Source organism: Pleurodeles waltl, chromosome 7, assembly GCF_031143425.1.
Source record: "Pleurodeles waltl isolate 20211129_DDA chromosome 7, aPleWal1.hap1.20221129, whole genome shotgun sequence".
NCBI classification, from domain to species: Eukaryota; Metazoa; Chordata; class Amphibia; order Caudata; family Salamandridae; genus Pleurodeles; species Pleurodeles waltl.
The window spans coordinates 604,664,147-604,690,018 of NC_090446.1; the positions used below are offsets into that span (position 1 = coordinate 604,664,147).

A 25,872-nucleotide genomic window follows, 5' to 3' on the forward strand; every position below is an offset into this window, starting at 1 on the left:
AAGAATTTTTCCAGAATAGTAAAGCGGTGGACACTATCCCCCCTCCCCCACCACTACCCGGGACGCTTCAAGGGTGTCATTAGGGGCACATGCATCTCATTAGCATCTTTGCTATATCAGTTAAAATCTGAAGAAAGACAGGTTTTAGAGAGCAAACTGAAGGTAGCTGAAGAGGCCCCATAAGCTCTCCCCTACCTGGCAGGCCCAGGGGAAGGTGACTTCCATTTAAGGCAAATTGCAATCCATATATAAGAATAGAGTAGAAATTGCACTGTTGAGACTTCAGAAAACTCATTATGAAAAAGGCAATAAAATAGGCACACTCCTTGCTAGGCAATTACGCGCTAAACAAGCTAAGGACTATATAGCTCAAGTGAATGATGAGACAGGGGAACATTATTCCGATGAGGAGAAAGCGTGAGCTTTTAGGGAGTTCTATACCCGATTATATCAATCAGATAAGCCAAACACCCTCGCTCAAGAGAGCTACCTATTACACACCCACCTTCCGCAGGTTTCCCGGGATAATAATGACGTCCTGGCGGCTCCGTTAACAATGGATGAAGATCAGGCGGCCATCGACTCTCTTCCACTACGCAAAGCGCCCGGTCCCGATGGGTACACTGCGCATTTATACAAATCCTTTAGTGCAGATCTAACAACACCTTACTGACCTGTTCAATTATGTAAGAACGGAGGATGCACTATCCTCTACTATTGTAGAAGCCCTGATCACACTAATTCCCATAGCGGGGAAGGACCCTCAGCTCTGTGTCTCTTATAGGCCTATCGCCCTACTCAATCTCAATGCAAAACTATATTCCAAAATCCTAGCCCGGAGACTTGAGGAGGTGCTGCCGGATCTGATTCATCATGATCAAGGGCCGGCAAACGCACGATAATTTGAGAAGAGTCATTTACAAGATGGAAAAAGTAACAAAGAAACAGGTACCCGCGCTGCTACTGACGCTCAAAGCCAAAAAAGCATTCGATAGGGTGGAGTGGTCCTTCCTGGTGGCGACTCTCCAGCGCTTTGGGTTAGGGGGAACAGTTCATAGCAATGGTGATGAGCAACTACTCGGGTCACCGGTCACGAATACTGGTAAACAGGATGGTATACAATTTTTTTTTACTTGTCTTTGGGAATGAGGCAGGGATGTCCTCTTTCCCCTTTGCTTTTTGCACTTAGTGTGGAACCTCTGGCGGCAAGGATTAGTGCTTGTCCGGACTGTCAGGGAATCCAGTTTGGCCTCGACCACCATAAAATGTCCGTGTTTGCCGATGATATTTTGCTTTTTGTTACTGAACCACGTACGACCCCGCTGACAATCCTAGAGGAGATGGCTCTTTATGAACAGGTGGCGGGCTTTAAGTTGAACAACGGGAAATCATATATCCTTCATTTGACAATACCCTCTGCTGAGATGGGAGTGATAGCATCCACGTCTCCATTTGTTTGGGCCAAAATAATTACATACCTGGGAGTCAAGCCCACACCTAGGTTGCCAACCTGTTTAGAGCCAACTATCCACCCCTTATTAGGACCTTGCGAGCGGAATTTAAAAGATGGTTGTTGCTCTGGCTTACATGGTTGGGTTGTATCAATATCATTAATATGACGGTATTCCCACGCTTCTTATATCTGTTCCAAAGCCTGCCCATCGACATTCCTAAAGACTTTGTTTTTTTTTTTTGTTTTTTTTTTACAGACGCGTACAATGTTCACTTGGTTTATATGGCAAGGAACTAGAGCCAGGCTTTCCAATAAATAGCTTATGTGCTCAAGAAACAGGGGCACTTTGGCACTCCCAGATCGCCTCATGTATTATAGGGCGACCCAACTCCGTGTCATTGCTGAGTGGTCACTCTGAGAGTCGGACAAGTTGTGGCTCTACATGGACAGGGCAGTGACGGGGCGGACATTATGGGATGTACTTTGGAAGCCCAAAGGGGCACATCCAAAGAATGCATACCTCAGTACCCTCACCGCTACCAACCTTAAGGTGTGGGACACAGTGACAAGAGCCTATGAGATTACAAATTTTCCCCCACCACATACCCCCCATACACTATAATATGGCCTTTCCTCCGTGGATTTCTCCAGGTCCATTTGATAGGTGGAGGGAGGGAGGTTGTCTGCGGATTGCAGATCAGTATTATGAGGAACATATATGTGCATTTGACAACTGCTGTAGGGACTATTAACTGCCCCAATCTGAATACCTCCATTATACTCAATTTATCCATTGAGTTACTCAGCCTCACGTGCGAATGATGGCCACCGGGGATCTTCTCCATATTGAGAGGTTTGTTCAGCAGGGAGGTGTGGCGAGGTGTAGTTTCGCCACACTGTACAAACTATTGGCTTAGGCGCAACGCGTGTATAACATTCCCCCCCCCCACTATAAGATATTTTACAACTGGGACCTCTAATGAGAGAAACTTAAAGAAAATATATCCTCAGGTGTCCGACAGGTGCTGGCGGGGCTGTGGTATGTTGGAGGATTTCAGGCAAATCTGGTGGCACTGCCCTGCTATCCGCCCTTACTGGAACGAAATCTTATCACATTTAAAAAAGATTCTGGACTACACCATACCGACATCTCCAGCACATATTCTGCTGGGCCTGAGCGCCCCAGAACTGCAACATTAAACGCAAGATCGTTCCATTATGTGGCTAACATTAGAGGCTGCCAAGATGGCATTGGCCTCATTTTGAAAAAAAGCGGACCCACCTCCAACAGCATTGTGGTATACCAGGTTATGGCGTGGCCTCGCCATGGAACGTTTAGCAGATAAAATGGACAAATCTAGAAGAAGCTTTGACTACATTTGGGATCCCCTGGTGCAGTTCCTCTCAAAGGACTTACCTCTCACAGCCTGTAGCCCACGCCTTGGGGCTCTGCATCTTTTCCATGTGTAGGGGCCATAACATGGGGAGGGTAGACGGGTATGGCTGGGTGTGAGGCATCGGGGTTTCGAGAGTCGACTCCATGGCTGCAATCCTTTCAGTCCTCGTTGTCTGCGCTGAGAGGGATAGAACACTAGTTTTGTTTCTTCCTTTGCACACTGTATCACTGATTCTGTGAACTACTATGCCAACTACAGGTGGTGTCATGCATGTTATAATGTTTGCTTCTCTCCTAATTGTTGTGATACGACATGGTCAGGGAGGGATGGGGAAGCCGAAGCATACTGTGAGTTACATGACACCATCTGTAATCTGGCTTGCATACTTTGTCGTATCATAAAAATTCTAATAAAAACAGTTTAACAAAAAAGATTGTTCATACATTGATTTTGAGCTCTGTTTAAGATAGCTCGAAAGTCCTTGCTCTTCTGAATAAGAAGATTTTTTCGGTTCCGAAGATGGAAGCTTTTTAGGTCCCGAAAATGGAGCCGGTTGTTTTGGCTCTGAAGCAGGGCGTTGAGGCTTCGACTCAGAGGAGTCAGGACGCTTGCTCGAGTCCGAAGCAGAACTCTTCCTGGATTTACTCGGCTCCGATACCGACAGAGGAGTAGCCTTTTTCGGCGCAGAACGCGAAGGTCTGTCAATGAGATTATTTTTTCAAATCGAACCATGGCTCTCTGGCAGTGGTGTACCCAAGGCCTCTGATGGTTTTTTATATTTAGGCATAGGGGCAGACTTACTCACGTGCTGTCCAGCAGTGATAGGCCTATCTTCTTCCGATTCTTGTTTGGAGTCGGTGTCTCTGATGGAGACCGCTGTCTGCGCCGGTTCTTCCTCCAGGATGTTGAGATGTTCCATACTCTTCTACGCCATTTCCAATCTTCTGGCTCTCTGATCACGCAGGGTCTTCTTGGATCGAAACGATCGACAGATCTCACAATCTTCTTCTTTGTCACCAGGAGAAAGACACAGATTATAAACAAGGGGTTGGTCTGTGTAGGGAAATTTTGCGTGGCACCTAGAACAAAATCGAAATGGAGTCCGATCCATTAAGCTCCTTTGCGGTAGGCCAGAGTCTAATGCAAGCGCCCAGAAGGGTGAAATCTAGCTTACGACTGTACTATTGGATCGAGGCGAGGTGGAAATAGGATCGAAACAATACCGACTATTAAGGGACTTTTCGAAAGTTTCCAATTCAAAATCTTGGAGCGAAAGGAAACCAGTATGAACCAGACAGCGGAAAGAAAACAATCTAACAACGGAGTCGATGCCCATGCGCAGTATGACCGAGGAGGAGTCACTTGATCCCATGACTCCGAAAAGACTTCTTCGAAGAAAAACACCTCAACACTCCGAGCCCGACACTACATGGCGGAATAATGCATAGCATGTGTATTTTCAGCTACACATGCCATTACATATATATAATAATATCTTTCCAACACTGATTTCCAAACTCAGATCTATAAAAAAAAATCTCAAAGCTATTCAAAAGCCTTTGTAGGCCCATAGGGGACTTAGAGAGGAGGAGAGTGTCATCGGCAAACTTGAGGGCTGGAATCCTCAAGTTCACCAACTTTGGGGCATCCCTATCACTCTCATCTCTGCAGGTAAACATTGAGGCCATTTATAGCAAGAAGAGCGTAGTGGCCAAAACACACCCTAGAAATAATATAAAATTTGCAGAATGGCATAAACTGCTGGATTCTGAAACAAATTTTCACCACATGCTAAATCACCTGGATACACCCTGGAAACCAACCTCATTCTCAAGGAACACGGTACCAAAAACAAAGATTGTCTGGTACAATCTCCCTCTTCTAAAGAAACTGAAACAATTTATTCCAGAAAATTACTTCAAAACTGCTGTCCACGCCCTTGTACTCTCACATCTGGAAGGTGGTAATGCTCTGCTGCAAGACCTCCCAGACACCACATTTGCCCCTTTTAAGGCAATCAACACACTGCAGCACATCTCATCCAGCGCCAGAGGAAATATGATCACATCACCCCCATATTGATTAAAATTCACTGGCTCCCCCAGTCAGCCTGCACCATCTTTAAGAGCAGCTGTATCATCTATAAAGCAGACAACTGGTACTCCTGCTCATATCTTGCAGACAGGTTTACCATCTCTGATGGCTGTCGGCCACAAGCAACCAGGACAGCATCGGACTGGAGACTAAGAAGTGTAAAAAAGTTATATAAAAAAAAATTTAAAAAGGAAAAACGAGGGACCGGGTCTTTTCCATCTATGTACCAAGATCTGAAACACATTCCTATGTCCATCAAGACCATCCCAAAGCTGTTCTAATTTAGGAAAGAGTTGAAGATGCACCTCTCTAAGGAACACTACATCCTAATGCGGTAATACTGCACTTCTGCTCCCAAAGAAGAAAAAAAACAGCTGACTGTATGTCTGACTTTACCTTTTAACAGCGCTCCATTGCTTTAAGGCTAGGTTTGACCTTTACAAATGATATATATATATATACACACACACACACACACACACACACACACACACACACACACAGAATACTTCATGTCCTCCTGAAAAATATATGCATCACTGCGTTAAGTAGCTACAAACACACTGCATTCCATAATGGAGACAATGTATATTTCTTAACAATATTTTTAGAAAAATCGCTGATTAAAAAAAACTTTTGTAAAAAAAAAAAAAAAAAAAAAAAAAAGGTAATAGGAAAAACTTGCCTTACACTGTAGCTGTAATGGTTACGATGTAAAAAACTAAAAAGACTTACATGTGTCAGTTAAGGTGCGCAAAGCATCATAACTGTACCTCGTTGCACTACTCATGACCTCACATGTCACAGATCACAACTGACAACAATGACATTTGGGTGACATGACATCACATCACCCCTGACTTAACTGATGGTCATTGTATTTACTAACCACATAAAAATTACTTGGATAGAATGAGACAGTGTAGCTGGGGGGGGGAAAAATCTCTCAGCGTGTGACATGCTTTGCGAAGCATGCCACCCAATTTCGGTGAGTTACTTGAGAAAAGTTTCTTCGGGGGCTTTTCTGTACAAGAAAAAAAAAAACAACAACGGCATGAACGACTTGAAGTTTCTCTAATCTAGACCACTTACTCACGCTACAATGTTTCATGGCATCCCAATAATTATTGCGCCCTTGGTTTTCCTTGCAAGAATTGAATGTGATATCTTCAAAATGCTTCCTCTCATTACCAATTGCTATGTATACATACATCTAGGTTAAGGAATCAAACCTTTGAATTACAGTGTTTTTACTGAAAGCGTAGGCCACGGCAGGCATGATCTCTTAGAGCGCACGAATGGTGACTGTCAGTTTATGGCACTAAAAGGTTATTTTATGACCCTCTGGAACTTGAGATTTAGAACTGCACGGTGGTGCTGCACTTTTCCATGCTACTTCAATTATCAAAGAGAGATTCTTGTTTAACAATTATTTCTGTCTTTTGAGAACTTAAAAAATACCTTTTAACAACGTTTCTCACTGAATGTTATAATTAGGTTATCAGACACAAATATACACTGAAGAGGGACAATAAGCCTATGTTTTAATGGGGAGTCTAAACTGTAGAGCGGTGGCCAACATAATCCCAGAGGGCTGGGCTCCATGTTAGATTTTTAAAGCTTCCATGTGAAATAAATGTACATTCAATGAATGCATTTGGAGCTCAGTTAAGGCATAGTTATGTTAAAAAAAAACTGATCTCTATATATTAAATACAATCATGGTGATCGATCATAAATTGGTGCGGCTACATGAGCAATTAAAGATCATGGAGCTCTGGGCATAGGCAAAAGTTATATGATTTGAAATGGACAAAGTGACAAATACACAAATAAGATACAAAGGTGCTACAGATATATAGGCATAAGTCTATGTCGAGTGTATACGAGGGTTGTTGTATAACAAATTAATACGGAGGAGCAGGATTTCAAATGTGGCTTAGATTAGTGTACACCTTATCACGATATAAGCAGAAGTGAAAGAAGGGTCAAAGATGCATTGAAATGGGTGGATCTAATATTCACCTTACTTTATTTTAGGATTTGCTTCAGTGTGGCCTTACACGTCTCCTTTTGCCTGGAAAAGCAACTTATAAAGTGGAGACACTCAATAGCACGAGTGTTTTTAATATCAGTGTACGTTCCTGTTATAAACTTACTAGCTCTGCCATGGTGAATCTACATGGAGCATTGTTGTGTTCTAGGCTCCAGCTGCAGAGCCTGCATTCCAAGGATGTCAGTTGGCCGCTGACTGGCTAAGGGATAACCACGCTCTGGTCGTATAGACTAAGCTTCAATAAACTACGTTATGATAAAATGCACCTCAGAATGCCTCTGTGAATGTGCAGATTATTTCATGTGAAAGCACGACAGGAGGGCACAAGAGAGGCAGAACTGTGCATGGTCGTTGGGCATTTTTTGTACTGCACACTAAATCAGACAAACTAAACTATATAAAATTGGCAAAATACAAAATGAGGCGGTAATCCAACAGCAACAAAGTGAAACACAGGCCGCTCAATACTGAATTAAAAGCATCCCTTCTGGGGTCGAGCGCACTTTGCTAGGTGGTGACCCTCAACACAAATACAGCAGCTCAACTGTAACACGAGGGAGAGGGGAGTCTCTTGGTCCGATAACGTCGTGAATAAAGAATATTCATGTTAAGGGCCAACTGCTTCCCTTCCAAGACACCGGAAACGTAACTCTGACCAGGGCATATCTGACATGCCAACAGACACAGTCGCATACTGCCTGTCACAATTCTCCGTGCTTATGGCAGGCAAGCGGGGAGCCAGGGCCTCAACACGTGGCATACATGACTAGTAAAAAAAAAATATCCCCTTAAATAACTCAGTGTTGATATTAGCCCACATGCCATCAGGCACCCACCCCAAAGATGGGGCTTTTAATTTAGAATTGGTATTTACGTGAATCGCCTAACTTAAGTGAAAGTCAGGTAATTTCCTGTTGGCATCACCTACACCAATTGCATAGTAAAACCGATGAAGTTGTCACTTGTATGACACGAAACTAGCTCGAGAGCAACGGAACACACGGCATCGGGAAAAATACAAGGTAACTCTTTTGGTGGATTCTCCACTGGAGTATTTTGCACTTCGTTCACAAATCCAAAGATTCCCAACTAAATTAATCCTCAGATAGGGCAGGTCATTTATACGCATTATGACCCTCAAGTAAATTTGTTAAACTATGCGCACGTCTCAAATGATACCAAAGTAGGCTACCGTAATTCTTCAAATGCGCCAAAAATATTATTTATTTAGAACTATAAATCTGCCTGTTGTCCACATTTTAGAACAGAAAATATTCACTATGGTTCCTAAACTTAGGGGGGCTGCTAAAACGTCTCTTGCGATAAAAGGCAAAAAAAAAAAAAAAACCATAGAAAATTGACGAGAAAAGAGCTACTTGCTAAACCCTTTTTGCGCAAGGATGTCACATTAGGGGGGTGGGGGGTGGGGGGGCACTGCGTTTAGTGTTCACTTCAGAATACAAGCATTACTAAAAGGTACCTTAAGGAGAGATATCTACTTAGACGGTGGTTTCGGAAATCCTACAGATCCCACAGGAAGCGACTGAAGTACAAGTGCCCGCCCACTCTGGCCTGCACGCACTATGAGTGGCTGCGCTCTTTGACATGAAGCATATTCACAAACTCCCATTCAAGCTAGCTCCCAGCCACCAACGTTAATTGTGTACCAAAAATCGCTTACAAATTGCACTACTGTGGTAGACGTGGGGCTGCTGATGACGACCTGGTTCTCGGGAGAGGACATCAGAGGGTCAGGATCTCCGTGGTCCTGAGGGTTGTCTCTGTTTGGCGAAAACGGAACAGAGGGCGCCATAGGCACGTCTAAGGGGATGCAATCTGCCAGAGCGTTATCCACCAAACAGGGGCCTCCTGCAGGGTGAAGGAGAGGGTCTGTGGCAGTCCCGTTTAGGGGAGAAGTGTTCAGTTCAGTGCCCACTTGCGCTGCCCCTGCGTCGGTGCCCTGTGGGTGTTTGTGTTTAGTTCTCGGTTTCCTTGCTTTGGGAGCTTTCGTGATGAAGGTTCCTTTCTCAGCGGTGCCTGCACGGTCGGGCATGTCCGCTGCAGCGCCCAACGGCTCCACGTGCAGCAGCAACCCGTTTCTGACAGCCTTTGACATCTTGAGGGTGACCTCGGGGGGGAGGGGGCACGGAAGGGCCCGGCTGGCACACAGTACTGCCGATTCAAGTAATTCCAAAGTGCAGTGGTTGGTGGGGTCCTGGGGTCCGAACTCAACACCATCCCCGGGGGGGTTCAGACTGTCCCCGCTGATCATGGAGGCAAGGTCCTGCAGTCTGCGGAGCGGGATGTAGCAAGAGGCGGGGTCCTGTCCCTGGGCAGGCCTGGGGGGCTCGGCCAGACATCCATTGAGGGTTTCTGGAGAGTCCTTCCCGTGGGGGGCGCCGCTTCCCACCAACACCAGCACGCTGTTCCGGGTAGGCAGCTCGTAGGCCTGGTCCATGCTGCGCAGACATCCACCTGGTAGAGAGAGACAAACACAGCGTTACAAAAGGCTCAACCAAGATGGCAGCCGGCGCAGCAGGCCTGGCCTGCTTGGCCAGAGTGTTGCGTGCGGGCATACAACATAGGGGGCATGCAGAGAAACGGGGCGTGGGGTCGGCGCCTGGGGGGCAAAATTATATCACGGGAAGGAGCAGAGTAGCACCTAGTGAGACCAGCTGACTCCACCATGCCGTGCAATCACCCCCCCTGGCTGCAGGATGCGGGCAGCTGTGCTCAGTAGCCGAGGCTGCGCTGTACACATGTCCCCACCCGGCAGCGCACAGCCACTGCACGGCCCGGTGTGGCTCGTTGCAAACACCCCCTTCATCTCGAAGGTCTTTGGATTGTGTGTGGGGGGAGGGGGGCGCTCCCTCGGGGTGCCCTTATCGCACTCTACTTCTCCCCTCCCCGGAACGTCTCCCCGTCACACTACACCTCCAGACAAGGGGACTCCGTGCAAGGCCCGTGTACGCGCGGGCTTGCAGCCGGCCCCTCCTTGGCGGTGGCATTACACTGCACATGGTACCCCCTCCCTCGAGATTTCCCCACCGTGCCGGCTGCCTCTCTGCACACCGCCCCTCCAGGCCGGGGTACGTTGTGCAGGGTGCTCTGCGGCCTCCTCCTCAGCCTCTGCCAGTGAACTGAATTAACCCGAATGGGGGGCGGAGAGAGGGAAGGCGGGGGGAGGGGGGTCAGCCCGGGAGAGCGGCCCAGGGATCACCTGCCCGGTCGGCCGCACCTTGAGGGGCGCAGTACGAGTGAGATGCACCGAGACAGTAACTAGCACAGAGGGCAGCAGCAGTAGGGCCTCTTAAAACGTCCTTCTGCAGCCTCATACCACTGCAGCTGGGCCTCTTACGCGACTGCAAGACGTCTTACTGTGCAGCAGTAGTGCCTCGCACTGCATTCAGGCCCCTCACACTGCACTGAAAACTCCATCACTGCATCAGCGTCCACGCTACTATACTGCTCCGAAGATTATAGAACTAAACATTCCCAGAGTCCTGGTAAACCTCACTGCGCTGCCACCAGAAACTGAGTCCGACTGCATTAAAATCTAGCTGCCCAGCAAAAATTCACCGGTTTGCACTTGCAACTCTTGCACTGCACTGCTTCCAGATCTCTACCAGCCACCGCCTCAAGAGGTATCTAGAGAGGTTTGTACGCAAGACGACCCCCACCCCAATGCAAAATGTTTTAATTTAGCGTCTCACATTCCCCTGCTGAAGGTCCAGTCTCAGACTGCACTCTAAGAGTGCCTCTAAAGAGACTGCAAATCTTATGGCAGTATGATAATACCTCACACTTCATTTCAGTTCTTTACAGTCATTTATTGCAACATGGTGTAACGCTATGTTGCTGGAGCATTTATCAAACTGCAAAACCTCTCTGCACTGCTAATGTTGAGACACTCTGCACTGCCCTATTTAGCAATACTACCGTTATAGGTGTATAATCTGCTAACTGCACCGCAAAACCTCACTGCACTGCTGCCAAACCACTCCTTTCACCTTACAACATCACTGCAAAACGTTGCTGTACTTGATTCTTTCACTGCAACGTTGCTAGGGCATGCACAATATACACAAGGTCCCTTTACACTGCAAAACATTCCCCAGAAGGACATCTGAAACTTCTGTGTAAGAGGCCATGCAGGAGTGCAAGAAGAGTTTTTTTCACTGAAATGTGAGCAAGAAAGCTGTAAGCTTATAGTAAGCCACTGCTAATCTGCAGCACGAGGTACCAATACAGTGGTGCGACGTCAAAGCCACCTAGTGGCACCTTTCACCGCACATCTTCATACTGTGTAGTGCACCAGCCCCTCACTGCACTGAAAAAAACGGTGCTGCAGTGTAACTGCATTGCCAGTGGTCACCACACATCACAGAAGCAAACTGCAGCACACTCCAATCTGCACCCTGCTGGAGGGCCTCCAACAATGTACTGCTGAACATCAATTTATACTGTACTGCAGACCACAAAGCACCATAGCAGGGCTCCTTACACTGTAATGTAACAAGGAACGTCACAGTAGTATGTATATGTTTATGTACAAGTTTTATTATGTGTTGTTTATCACTTGTGAGGTTTTATTTCTTCTTTGTTTATTACTCTGTGTTTATATTTGTTATTTGCAAGTTCTTTCACCGTTAAGTTAAATGGAACCTTGTTTGAGTTCTAGAGCTTTAGATACCCTGGCTGGCATTCGTACGAGAGATCTCTGTCCTGTGCGTACGTGCCTGTGCCTGTCGTGGACCTTTGAATAAATCTACATATTTCTTCCAACTTTGTGCTTCAACTTATTTAAGAAGAAATTGCCTACGATCTCCTACTCTACATTTGGTACCAGGAGTGGGGTGGAGTCGTGTTTACTTGAAGGTATCTACGGGTCCGCCGACCAGCACTCGTTTTGTTTTGCCTACAAGAATTTATTCTCGTCGTATGGCCGAGATTCCTGTTTTCCTGGTGTTGACGGTACGCTGGAGACTATGTGAGGACTCTATTTGCTTCTATGGATATTGAACCGAAGATTTTACTCTACCGTTGGCCGTTGCTTTGGATCGTGAGCGCTGTCTCGAGCGCACAACTGTAGACGCGTGCAGCACAGCAGCATTCGTTGTTTTGGACCGCGAGCACTGCCTTGAGCGCAGTACAACGCCACGTTACGGCGCACGCCCCTAGTTGTGACGCTTGTGACGTCCACAGCGTCTCGGTTGCTAGGATACCACGCTGTGTATGCGAGGACGTGGAGTGTGTCTCGCTGTCCGTGTTTTGTCAACATTTTAGCATGGCATATGCACTGTTGACCGCACGCGTATATGTTCATCCTGTTGAGCGTGTATTTAGCAGCTGCTAAATTTGTTACACGCGCTTACCGGAGGCGTATACGGAATTTACTGAGGAGCTTATTTTATTTTCCAGTGATTTATCGGAAACAGCGGTAACAATTTACAGTACTTTTACAACGGTTAACTTTTTTGTTTACATAACGTATACAGTTTTATTTTATCTCTGGGGCAGTATATGTAACAGCATGGCTTCAAATCAGTTAGTTGTTCAGCCACCACCATTTCTACCTAAAGGAGGGAAGCCGGATATCAAATGGACTGAGTGGTTAAGAATTTTTGAAAACTATTTGACTGCAATTGATGCCAATGACTTTTCACCTGCAAGGAAATTTGCTCTTCTCTTCAATCATCTTGGTGTGGCTGGACAACGTGTGTTTGATAATCTGCCTCCTGTTTCTTCTCCTTCCGGGAGTGGTGATAATATGGTGTGGAATGTATATGTCGAAGGAAAAGAAAGAATTAAGAAACAATTTTCTGACGAATCAAATGTGTTACTCGAAAGATTTAACTTTGCAATGTGCAAGCAAACTGTAGATGAATCAGTAGATGAGTATGTTGCCAATTTGCGTGTGCTTGCGGCAAAATGTGATTTTGGTATTGATGTGGATGTACATATCAGAGATCAGTTTGTGTTCCATTGTCATTCAAGAAAAGTTCAGGAACGCTTGTTGGCATGTCGCAATCCTTCTTTGGATGAAACTATTGATATAGCTAAGGCCGTTGAAAGGTCTATTGTTACATCCAAAATTGTATGTGGGCAAAATGAACAAACTAGTATTAACCAAGTACTTGATGATGCAGATGTTTGTTATGTTAAAGAAAGAGTAGCAAAACAGAGTAGAAATTATTTGTCTTGTTTCCGGTGTGGCTCACGTAGTCACATTAGTAATAGCCAGTCTTGTCCTGCTTTAGGTAAGAGATGTTTAAAATGCCAAAAAATTGGTCATTTTCAAGCTGTTTGCAGGCAATTTAATCGTAATCCCAAGCAAATCAATAGTGGTATGAGAGTGAAAGTTAACAATATCTATTCACAGGATGAAAATGCAGTTCAAGAATGTACGAAGAAATTTCCAACCTTGTTCTGACGGTTGATGTTTCTCTTCGCAGAGGAAGAGAGGTTATGAGCATCAAAGGACCAATTTGTCAGGCAATTATAGACACCAAAGAAATTTTAGTCATGGCAGATTCAGGTGCACCTATTACTATATTAGCTGATGTGACTTATCGTAAATTTTGGCCAGCATCAAAAATGTTACAACAAGCAAACATAAGTCCAAAGGCCTTTGGTGATCATGATATTGATCTTCTAGGATGTTTTTCTGCTACTTTGTCTATATTAGGAAGGTGCATTGTGACTACAATCTATGTGGCATTGAATGGCAGAGACATTGTTGGATGGAAGGATCTAGCTAAATTGGGTATTATTCTTCGTCCTGGATGTGATGAATGTAGTGTGTGTAATATTTCCGCAGATTTTGATGCTGCACCATTTATAGCGAAGTTTCCCAAAGTATTTGCAGACAAAGTGGGCACAGTTAAGGGTTTTGAACATTGCATTAGAGTTAAAGATGGTGCCATACCTATTTCACATAAAGTCAGACCTGTTCCTATATCTGTGAGGGGACAATTGAAGGACTTGCTGGACAAATTAGATGAAGATTGCATCATAGCCCCCACAGATTCGTCAGAGTGGGTTTCGCCGGTTGTACTCACAAAGAAAAGGAATGGTGATTTAAGACTATGTGTGGACCTCAGGTCTCTGAATAAGAATATTATTGTAGACTGTCATCCTCTTCCACGTATACAAGAATTAATTTCTAGTTTGGGCATCTCAAAAAAAATTTCAACTATAGATTTACGTTCGGCGTATCATCAAATTGCTCTTAGTGAGTGTTCTCAAGAACTCACCACATTTGTAACCCCTTTTGGCGCTTTCAAGTATCTCAGGTTGCCTTTTGGTTTGGCGTCTGCAGCGAGCGCATTTAAAAAAATAATGGATTCTCTATTTGGTCATCTTAAAAATGTGTGTGCGTTTCAAGATGACATCTTAATACACACTGAGAGTATTGAAGAGCATAAAATTCTACTTAACAAATATTTTTCCATTCTTGAAAACCACGGTATGATCATAAAAGGTGAGAAATGTAAATTTATGGTGAAAAGTGTTGAATATCTGGGTCATACAATTTCTGCGGAAGGCATTAGACCTAAACAGGGGAATTTGGAGGCTATCAAGGATGCTCCTTCTCCCACTAACAAGGACGAACTCCGTTCATTTCTCGGTTTATGCGAGTATTACTTGCGATTTGTTGATGGTTATGCCATGATAGTACAACCTCTCAGGTCCTTGTTGAGGAAGGGTAGTAAGTTTGTCTGGGATGATCAAGCCAGTGGTGCGTTTGCAGCTATCAAGCAAATTGTTTTGTCTGCTCCAGCTTTGAAATCTTTTATACCCTCAGCAAACTCTTTCATTACGGTGGATGCCAGTTTGAAGGGTTTAGGTGCGGTGTTTGGTCAATGGGTTAATGGACAGGAACATACAGTTGCTTTTGCGTCCAGAGCTCTTTCTGAGGCAGTGAGTAATTATAGCAACATTGAAAGAGAGGCTCTAGCTTGTACTTGGGCTGTGCATAAATTCAAAACATACATTTGGGGCACTCGTTGTACTCTATTTACTGATCACAAACCTCTTGTCTTCCTTTTGGATGGCAATGGTCTTGGAAAAGCTTCTGCCAGACTGGTAAGGTTACTTTCAAAGTTACAGGAATACAATTTGGATGTGAAGTATCTATCTGGTGGAAAGAATGTTAGAGCTGATTGTCTTTCACGTTTACCTCTGACGATTTCTCGAGAGACTCCCATTAATGAGGACATTGAATGTGTAATTGGTACACTTGACGTTCTATCAGCATCAGATGGTTTGTTTAATGAGCAGGAATGGAATTTAGCTATGTCTAATGATACGCTCTTGTCAGAAGTAATGCACCATATCAAGCATGGTTGGCCTAATCAAAGAAAGTATGGCAGTGAACTGAATACATATTGTCAGGTGGCAGCTGAACTGTCTTGTGAAAATGGTATATGCATGAGAGGTTCTGTTTGTGTTCCTCCGAGTGACTTGAGATCCAGATTGATAAAGGCAGCACATGAGGGTCATCTTGGCATTTCAGCTACTTATAGGAGGCTTAAAGAGAAGTATTGGTGGTCTGGTCTTGATAAGCATGTGACTGATTTTATTAATAAATGTACCTATTGTGTGGTGTCTGATAAACACTGAAAGTGCCATACCAAACCTCTGTATAACATTCCTCTTCCCAATAATGCTTGGGAAAGTTTAGCTATGGATTTTTCAGGTCCTTTCCACTTGTTACCCAAGGACATGAGGTACTTAATTGTTGCCATAGACTATTATTCTAAATGGATATATTATGAGTTTGTTGAACATGCTGACACAGACTCAGTAATTGCGTTCTTGTCTCGTGTTTTCAGTTTGGAGGGTGCTTCCTCTATAATTGTCACTGATAATGGTGTACATTTTACATCAACCAAAATGGAGAACTTTATGAAAAAGTTTAACATTAGACATTCACGAGTGGCTTTGTATAGTCCATCCTCTAATGGTTTAGTTGAGCGGGCTAATCGCTTCCTGAAGCAAGGCATTCAAACTGCTATTGCAACCAATTCTGATGTGAGAGAATTTTTGAATGAAAAAGTATGGGCATATTTGAATACACCTCACTCTACTACTGGTTTTTCTCCTTTTATTCTTCTTAGAGGTAGAGAATCTAGATCTCAGTTAGTACCGTCCTGGATGACTTTGTTAAGTAAAAAGGATGTGAATGTAGATATTGAAGAGTTAAGACAAAAAGTAAGTGAGAAACAGAGCATGCAGAAATATTATTATGATGTCAAAAGAAATGTGAAGGATGTTATACTTAAAGTAGATGATTGGGTTCTCATCAAGAAACCCCATAAAACATGTAAGGGAGAATCAAGATTTTCTATCCCGGTTAAAGTGATTAAAGTTACTAAAACGTCTGTCTTGCTGGAGGGTAAAGGATGGTGGAACAGGAACTGTGTGGTTCCTATATCTTTATCACAAATAAATATTTTCCGGAAAATATATGAAGGGAGGGAAGATGCCAGTTTGGATAGTACATTCATCGAAAGCACGAGGATGAAAGAAATAGAGAACAGTGGAACAAGTCACGAAGAACGTAATTCTATGGAGAACCCTGGTGATGATGCCTCTGCAACATCTTTAGCTGCGGAACCAGTGCATACGCGTAGTCACAGACTTGTCAAAATTCCATCCAAGTTTAATGATTACATATTAGGTTGAGATTTAATTTTATTTGTTTGTTTCCATTGTAAGGAGGGAAGATGATGTAGTATGGTATATGTTTATGTACAAGTTTTATTATGTGTTGTTTATCACTTGTGAGGTTTTATTTCTTCTATGTTTATTACTCTGTGTTTATATTTGTTATTTCCAAGTTCTTTCACCGTTAAGTTAAATGAAACCTTGTTTGAGTTCTAGAGCTTTAGATACCCTGGCTGGCATTCGTACGAGAGATCTCTGTCCTGTGCGTACGTGCCTGCGCCTGTCGTGGACCTTTGAATAAATCTACATATTTCTTCCAACTTTGTGCTTCATCTTATTTAAGAAGAAATTGCCTACGATCTCCTACTCTACAGTCACTCAACATGTTGTTGCTGGAGTGGGGTGACACTGTGTTGTGTGTGTTACTGTAAGTGTTACCTTAACAACAGAATACTGTGTAGGTAACAATGGTGAATGTTGTGGAATTCAGGAGTAGGTCAATTCGGAGGCATTTGGTGACGGTTGGAAGTGGGAGGAAGGTGACATACGTGTGCTGTAAACACTTTGTACTTACGGCTTCTGCTAAATAAAGCCGCTTCCTGGAAACTTCATTGCCTTCAAGAGTATCACTACACACTGGCATTGCTGAACGCTTTCACACTGCACAACCACACTTCCATCACTGCATCGCAAATCCTAGCATTGCAGCCTGGCTGTTTGTAGTGATGAGTAAGAGTTAGAATATAGGTGCGGGCATTGTGGAATGTTGTAACATTCCATAGTGTTATAGTAGATGAATAGAAGGTTGGGTGGTGATTCTGAGACGGTATTTGACGTGTACTAAAAATGCCCTTGCAACGTAAATTAAAGTCATCTAGAAAAGAAGAACAGAGACTGCGATCATTTTTACTACACTGTTCATACAATATCCACACAATCACACTGTTATGCAACTAGGCCAAGTGCACTGTTGCCAGACTCATTACAGAGCGCTGAAGTATATCAGCACTGTCACAGGGCACTGTATCTCTGTAAGGTTTCTTACACTCTGCCAAATCTTCAACTGTACTAACAGGCAACTCCAAAGCACTTCAAAACATAACTATACAGTTAACTATACCATAACATGACCCTCATTCTACCGTGAAGGGCCCTAATTTACTAAACACCAGATCAGCCTTTGTACTGCTGCTAGGACACCCGCATTGCACTGTTAAAACTATGAATTACTGTCTTTGCTTTTACCACAGGAAGAAGCCCACAACACAGTGCAAATCCTCAATGCCACACATCAGTGTCTCACTTCACATGTGTCTCTCGCGAATAAAGCACGACCACGTGCACTGCACCTTTCTTAGGCTTTACACTGCACATCCTTGTGCAGCAGTGAAGCGGAACCTCACGCTACACCACTGTTGGACACACACTGTGTATCACTGCTCAATACAATAACAGATGGGCTTCTTAGAGCTTTTATGCCCCTTAAACTCCACTGCAGCGACTCAATGCACTGTCCACAGTGATACTTGCTGCTGCATTGCAAAACCTTGCAGTACAGCAGTGCTTTCCAAACTTTTTATAACAACAACCCACTTTTTAGAATGGAAAACTTCTGAAACCCACCCAACTTTAATGGACATAAGGCAGGAAATTGTTTTATGTAACGAAAGCATTTTGTGGTGACGCGCTCATTTACAGAAAACATTTTTTTCACTGTAATGGCCCCTTAATTTGCGAAACTGTACTGCAAATAAATTAAGGGCGTAGAAACCGGGTTTCAGTGAGTATTCATCATTTGTGCGTCACCAAGTTTCTGGATTTGTTTTTATATTATTAAAATCTTTGTTTCATCACACTTCGGAAAAAACAAAAACGTGTTTTTTGCTTTGCTAACAGCTGAATTTACAGCTATTTACATTTAGGTAAGTGTTAGAAAATAACATCCTACAGCCGTTCCTTTTACACCTCCTGTACCCCAGCAAGACTGTCACATAGTTCACGTTACTTTTCTTTCTCTGACTGCAAAGCAAGAGTTATTTGTATACACCAATCCCCATGTTAAAAAATAAGCAGCAATTTGACAGAAAACATAGCCTGACTTTTGACCTCGGTATTTGACGCACAGCAAATGTGAAAAGATAAATGCAGAATTGAAAAGTATCTTCATTTATTGCTAGAATTGTTCACGACTCATTAAACATGAGCTCACTACCCACCCCAGTTTAGAATAGACTGCAGTAGAGAACTAGTGGCTTCAACCTGCAGTGCAGCAGAGCCTCTCAATATTGCAAGAGGGCACAGAAATAACAGACATCAAACGAAAAGTAGATATAGTGGAGCTTAAAGAAACTAGGTGCACTGACTCACCTCAACTTCACATGAATTTACTTCATTCCCCATTAGACATGATATGGTAAACCAAGACAGTACTGGGTAAGCAAGCAATGTCACCCCAATTCTTAAGAACACCAAAGGAATATTTTAAAATAAATGCTTCTTTGTGTTAGTTTTCCAATAGCTACAAGCAGACATACTTGTGCAAAATCATATAACCCTAGATTGTCGCACACAAAGAAACAAATTAAATATGATCGCTGTGAACACAAACCAGCCACACAAGAAAAGTGAGATTTTCTTTCTGAATAACCTTAATTTCGATGGGGTTATTCAGAAACATCCGGCTACCGACAATATTAACTCCTTCCAAAACAATTATGGTTACCATCAACATTCCCTCAGGCAAACCACACTCTCTAATTTTCAATGGCTTACTTATGGTCACAAGTCAGTTTTCAATGTAATCCCTTTTACTCAGAAGTCAAACCTACTACCTAACCAAAGAAAGAGTCTTCGGTGAGAGACCAAGAAAGCTTAAACTACCTGAGGTCCACAGAAGAGAATTGAAAGCCAAAGTATACTTGCATTCTCAAAACGAAAGAAGCAAATGAACAAGTTACTTACCGTAGGTAACGCCTTATCTGGTAGGGACAATATCTAGTTGCAGATTCCCTACATTGACACAGTAGCCCAGTTGAAACTGAAAATAAAGATAACCTAGAAATCCACTACATGGTACTCAGCCATCTAAATGGGGAAGAAAAAACAAGTGGCATTCAGGGTATTGGCAGAGGCGAACAAAAGCCACTTCTGCCTTTAGGAAGCACCCATTTGAACCAAAAAGAGCAGAATAAAAATGTTCAAACAACAAAGCAAACTATTTAGCCAAACGTTGAAAAAAGGCAAAATAGAAACCTAGAGCACATTTTCAAATGCTGAAAGAGACATACACTCACAAGTGACTATACAACAGACCAGGACCGATGAATGTGATATGGGTACAAATTTCTGACATCATAAAATACATTCACCAGAAAGGAACTTTGGCTTTTCCACTACCAAACTCTCTGACACCTCTATGGCTAAGATAGTGACACCTCATGACTCATTTCAGTCTATTATCAGAGGATTCCAAAACACAGATTTAACATAACAAAACCCTCATTCGACAAGACTGACCCAATTACTCATAGTGTGGCTAGAAAATAATCCTACTCTGATTTCAAAGTGTCTTAAAATCATCATCTCATCTCTTGAACATGGTAGTTCCTAGCTCCTTAAAAAATGTACGCTTCAAACCTCTCAGTTAAAAAGTTAAATGGGTCAGAAGGCAACAGACTGATATTTCCATGAGAAATGGTAGTAGTGCTAAAGGGTCAACATTTTCAAGTGGTTTCGAAACTCCAGCAGTATTTTAAATAAACTCAAATGTGACTTTAAACCAAGATAAAAAAAAAAATCAAGATTCCACTGGGGCCATAGCTTCGGACTATTCAAGGAAATTGTAGTGGATGACATTAGACATGTTTGAGAATATTGAAGACTACCTTTTAATCCAGTTAGATTGTTTTCTCAATTCTAACAAAGTGAAACATAAAACCCTCCCACATACACTCAAAAAAGGCATGAACTTGTAGTTGACAGATTTGAATCCTACTTTTTGAACTAATCCTAATGTGTGAAAACCAAGGTCTTTTCAAACCTGGCCCTGTAACTTCCCGTATTCCAACAGCTCAGTATTGGCTCCCTTCCTATTCAAAATCTACGTTGCACACCTCTGACCCTAGTAACAGAAATAGAACAGTACCATCCTTAAGCAGATGATGTCAAGCTGTATATTAAACTGGCTTCTTTCTGTGACCACTCAATCTTTTGTTGACTAGCTAAAATGCAATAGCGGAACCAGTGGCAAAATGAAACTTGAGCCCCCTCCAAAGTACAATAGGAGGCACCTTCCCTGGCCCACTACCTACCACTTTGCTGAGGAAGCCCCATGGAGCTCGGGGACCACCCGCAATTCAGGGGCTTATGTTACACCACTGCACAGAACTCAAAACTGAATTTCTACTTCTCTTACAAACCTAAACTGCTACATGAATGAGAACTGGGCAAACAACTCAATGAGCTGATTTCCGGTCTCAAATTGTACAACTAGGCTAGACCTCATACAAAACCAGAAAAAAATGGCAGCCCAAATGAACCAAACAGTAATAAAAAAAGGTGATCTTTCTACCTTAAACAATTTCATAACTGTAAATACCTCATAAAACCAGTTCAATTATTAGTTCTCCCAGGCTTGGACTATGGTACTACATTTCTCATAGGACTACCTAAAAAGATCATGGCCCTGCTGAAAACGGTCATTGATGCTCAAACATCCTTCTTTAAAAAACAAGATCACTAATGTTCTTGGTTCTTTACAATGACTTATGATTACTGTGAGATGCATCTATAAATGACATCAAACTTACAAGGCACCAAGTCTGAGTATCGATAATAAACAGTTTATTATCATTTTTTGGGGAAAGGGGGCAAGGCTATGGGGGTGACGAGCAATGAAGGGGAGTGCACGCTCCCCTTCAGAGCGCATGTGTTTGGACAGCCGTCTCGTGCCGACCAAACACATGCGCACAGGGCTCTTTAGAGCCTGCACAGGCTCCCAGTCTGCCTGGGATCGCCCTAGCTGGGCACTCCCAGCCAATCCTAACACTGCTCTAAGCAGCGTCACGACTGGCAAAGGGCCGGCTGCGATCCTGTGCTTGCCTACAGCGAGGAGATGGAGGAGCAGAGTGGCGCTCGGCAGTATAGTAAGTGGTTTTTAAAAAAAATGTTAATTTAATTTAAACCCCCCCCGCTCCGCGCGGGCCGTGACTGTCGTATAGACAGTATTGGTGCATAGCAAAAATGTGATGTTCCAATTGCACTATTCACAAGTTATAAGAATAGTACCTTTCTAGAACTTTGCCCATGCTGGAGAAAAAAAATGTAAACCTTTTACCCATAGGTAACAGCCTATCAATCACACTCCCCGAATATATACATTTAAATAATATAAGTACATTAATACTTATCTACATAGACATACAGCTGTTTGTCCTCAGTGGGAATGAATGTACCAAGGAAGGAGGTGCCATTCAAGACATGATGAACACTAACAGTCACTCCATAGGGGAGAGCAAAGTTCATTTCACAGTGACACATTTCCAAGAGCACCTTCACAACAGCTTTTCTAACCACACATGCTTTGATAAATGTGTTGGGAACAATGTGAATGCTGATTAGTCTGAGCATTAAAATCACCCCACTTGAATCCCTGGGCAGCTAATCTGGCATGCCTCCAGTGCAACCCCATTGCTGCCTAATTCCTGGGGCCCAGCATATAATGCACCATATGCATCATTATTAATATTATGTATTAACAACATTAACACTGAACACATTTACACTGTGCATTTCCTTTCATTTGTTAACAATAAAAAAAGGGTTAAAATAAAAGAAAGGAAAATCATTGCCCATTAATTTAACCTACACACAGTCATCTGAAATACATTGTAAGCTTATTTGCATATAGTACCAAACTTGTGTAATATCTAAATGGTGTCCTTTAAGCAGTAAGAAGTTACTACTTTTGAAATCACCCAAAAAGTTAAACATTTCAAACGAAAATGATAACCAAGTAGTGGAAATGCACTAGAAGTAATTTACACTTCATCTTCTTATCATTAAGAATAGTTTAAGTTGGTTGTAATGGTGGTGCTACGAAAGTAATCAGATAATCACTCTCAAATCATCCTCAGATCATCAGGGACAATCTCATTTTGTTAAGTATTCAGGAAGTAATTTTAAAATCATCCTTCTGTCATCAGATACCATCCCACTAGGTCAGGTAATCAGTCATTTTCAAGTCATCCTCAAGTCATCAGGCTCAAGTTTCTAATCACCGGTGATGACTTTAAGAGCTTGATGACGTCTGATGATGAGAAAAAGACATCTAAAGTAGTTGACCATCCTCTGACTCTGGGGTGGCTTCTAAAGTAATCCTGTCTGACCTGGGCAGGCACTCCCTCCTGCTGTCCACTGGGTTGCCTTATCCCGCACCCTCCTCCCTCCTGTTGCTTGCCCCTTCCATCCCCATACAAGCCGTGACATAATGCTTTTGTTTTACTGTAAGCCTTGTTGCACAGCAGCTCACGGTGCTGCACAAAACTAAAAATAATTTACAAAGCCAACAGATCTTACATATGTGAAACCTATTGGCTTTGCCAAAGCTTGCTTAAATTACTGTAGAAAACCCAGCCTGATGCACTGAGATGATCTCTGCTAACAGTATTGCATGGGGTAGTCAATCATGTAATGTTGCCCAATGTGTTCACTATTAAAACACGAACAACATTAGCAGCTCGGGTCATGCAAGAGCGCAGGGCCAGTCTCAAAGCACAATAAGTGAACTCTGCATTGCGCGTTAGCTGGGACGGTAATATGGGGGCGCACCGCTGGATTGCAACAGGGTGTCAAACTTGAGAAGGCTCTCTCCTAGGTGTGGGCGCCGAATTTCACAGCAGCAGTGACTTCTTAAGGGCACTGCAATGGGTTCTTTTCACTAGCGCAACTGGCACGCTTATAAACTCTCGCAGAACACTCCATTAGAAACGCACATTATCTGTGTCTTAGCCTTAAATTACCTCTGGACTTAACAAGGCAGGCCCCCCCTGCCTCTTTTCGGTAGGGGTCTCATGCATGGACCTTGGAAACCTGGCAAAGCTGCTTATGACCAAAGACACATGTATCACTAAGAGCTCCTCTCTGTTGTCACGGAGATGTCCTATTAACAAGCTACCACACTTATCTCATAGGGGCCCTTCGGGGCCTTTCATCCGTTCTGGCTTGGCTATCGATGAGCTTTTCTCGGGCTCTGGGCCTATCCCTCGCGTAACTCTTGTCAGAAAATAGTACGGAAAAAAGGCGGAGACAGGTTAAACACCCGGACCAATGGGTATTTAGAACACGACCAATAAGATGACGCGACCATCGCCAGTGACGTAACCAATCAACGGCTGCGCAGAGCCCTCTACTGACAAATATAACCGGGCGCCTGTTGCCATCGTCCTACAGTGACGAATCGGAGACGCCTGCGTCCGCGATCCCTTCTGATTGCCCGCTGAGCAACTCTCACACCGCCTGGCTCCGCCCCTTCCGCTCCTAACGAAATGTCGTGCCGTAGGCCTTAACCCCCCCATCTAAAAAAGCTACATTTGTGTCCCAGTCATTGTTTGGGAATGCTTTTCTAGTGCCTCCTCCCTTTACTTAGCGCGAGACTCATAACAACCCTTCCTCCTCTTTCCCATTTCTTAACAGGTTCAAATGCAAGCGTTCCCCCCGGTTTGGGTGCATAATTGTCAGTTGGATAGATGTGAGGCCACGCCCCTCTTCCAGCTGGGACAGGTGTGTGAGCCACTCCGTACAATTCGGGCAGAAAACGTTTGAAAATGGCAGGCCGCGTCAAGCCCCGCCCTCCTCTATAAATAGCAGCATGACCTAGTCTTTCCAAACGAATCTTCTAGAGGCCTTGTTTTTACCGCCAGGAACAGGATGGCGGGAACGGGTGTCGTGGGGCCCCTGGGGGCCCCTGCACTGCCCATGCCACTGGCATGGGCAGTGCAGGGGCCCCCTAACAGGGCCCCACAAAGATTTTCACTGTCTGCTTAGCAGACAGTGAAAATCGCGACGGGTGCCACTGCACCCGTCGCACCCCTGCAACTCCGCCGGCTCCATTCGGAGCCAGCTTCATTGTTGCAGGGGCTTTCCCGCTGGGCCAGCGGGCGCTCTTCTGGAGGGCGCCCGCCGGCCCAGCGGGAAAGCTGGAATGGCCGCCGCGGTCTTTTGACCGCGGTGCGGTCATTCGGCGGTAACCGCATGGCGGGCGGCGGTCAGAATGACCACCTAAGTGTCGTATCTGCCTGTAATGTATCGTACGGAACCAGAGGTGGAAGCCAAACATGGCTCAAGGAGACCTAAGCCAAAGCTTGCTGGTCCCAAGTGCAAAGTACGAACTAGGCTCTCAAAAAATTGTAATGTAAATGCAATATTTTGTGGTAATTGTAAGTGATTGAGATCGGCTCATTTGATTATAGCGCCTCATCCACTAAAATTAATATTTCATAAACATAATCTATATTCAAACATTTGCAATACAATAGGTTTTGAGTTTGCTCGAGTTATAGCTAATAGAGTTGTAAATTCCTAACTGGACTTTTCTTGCCACATAAAATGAAAATGAGAGGTAAAACAGTTGACATAGGCAAGCCGATTCAAAGGGCCACAGCCGCCATGAGTGCGAAGGAGGGGCACAAAAGGAAAAAGAAGTTCTCTAACAGTCACACGCATCGCCAAACATGCAAATATCCATGTAACAGGGTTGATGGCCAAGGTGGTAACAAAACTGCCCTAAGGGGGGACAAACGTAAAGCATTTACCAATGATAACAAAGGGCCCGAACTAGTGATAGTGACGGGTGTGCTCTGGGCATTGTTAAAAGCCCACAGATAGATTACAACAGGCCAGAGCGCTCACCCGCTTGACCTAAAAAGCACGGATGACTTTGCCACGATTCAGCCAAAAGATGTTCCGTGGGCAATGACTAATTTTATAAATGTTAATGTAACAAGAATGAGGTGGTAATATGGAGAAATGGCGCTCACCTTAGGAGTGTACTATAAGTATGTACAAATTCTATTCCAATACCAGCAGATGGTGCTCATGCAAGGTCCCTCCCCTAATAAACCTTGTAAGTACAACAATCAAATTATTGTTAACCTTGTATATATAACAATCTAGGCACACATTTTCTTATATATCTTATAACT

General features: G+C 43.8%; 1 protein-coding gene across 4 annotated transcripts in view; it reads right to left on the minus strand.

The window, feature by feature from the left end:
* Positions 1–25,872, minus strand: part of LOC138304453 (histone-lysine N-methyltransferase, H3 lysine-36 specific-like) — a 1,084,114-nt gene that overhangs the window by 859,152 nt on the left and 199,090 nt on the right. Inside the window, exons 1-2 of one of the 4 annotated variants that reach the window (XM_069244520.1) lie at positions 10,049–10,126; positions 8,682–9,475 (exon numbers count right to left, since the gene is read on the minus strand). In XM_069244520.1, coding sequence (XP_069100621.1) covers positions 8,682–9,458 — 777 coding nt within the window. In that variant the 5' untranslated portion in view covers positions 9,459–9,475; positions 10,049–10,126. Of the gene's footprint in view, positions 1–8,480; positions 8,545–8,681; positions 9,476–9,662; positions 9,846–10,048; positions 10,127–25,872 lie in introns of those variants that run through there. The other 3 variants (XM_069244521.1, XM_069244523.1, XM_069244524.1) reach the window with 3 other exon arrangements.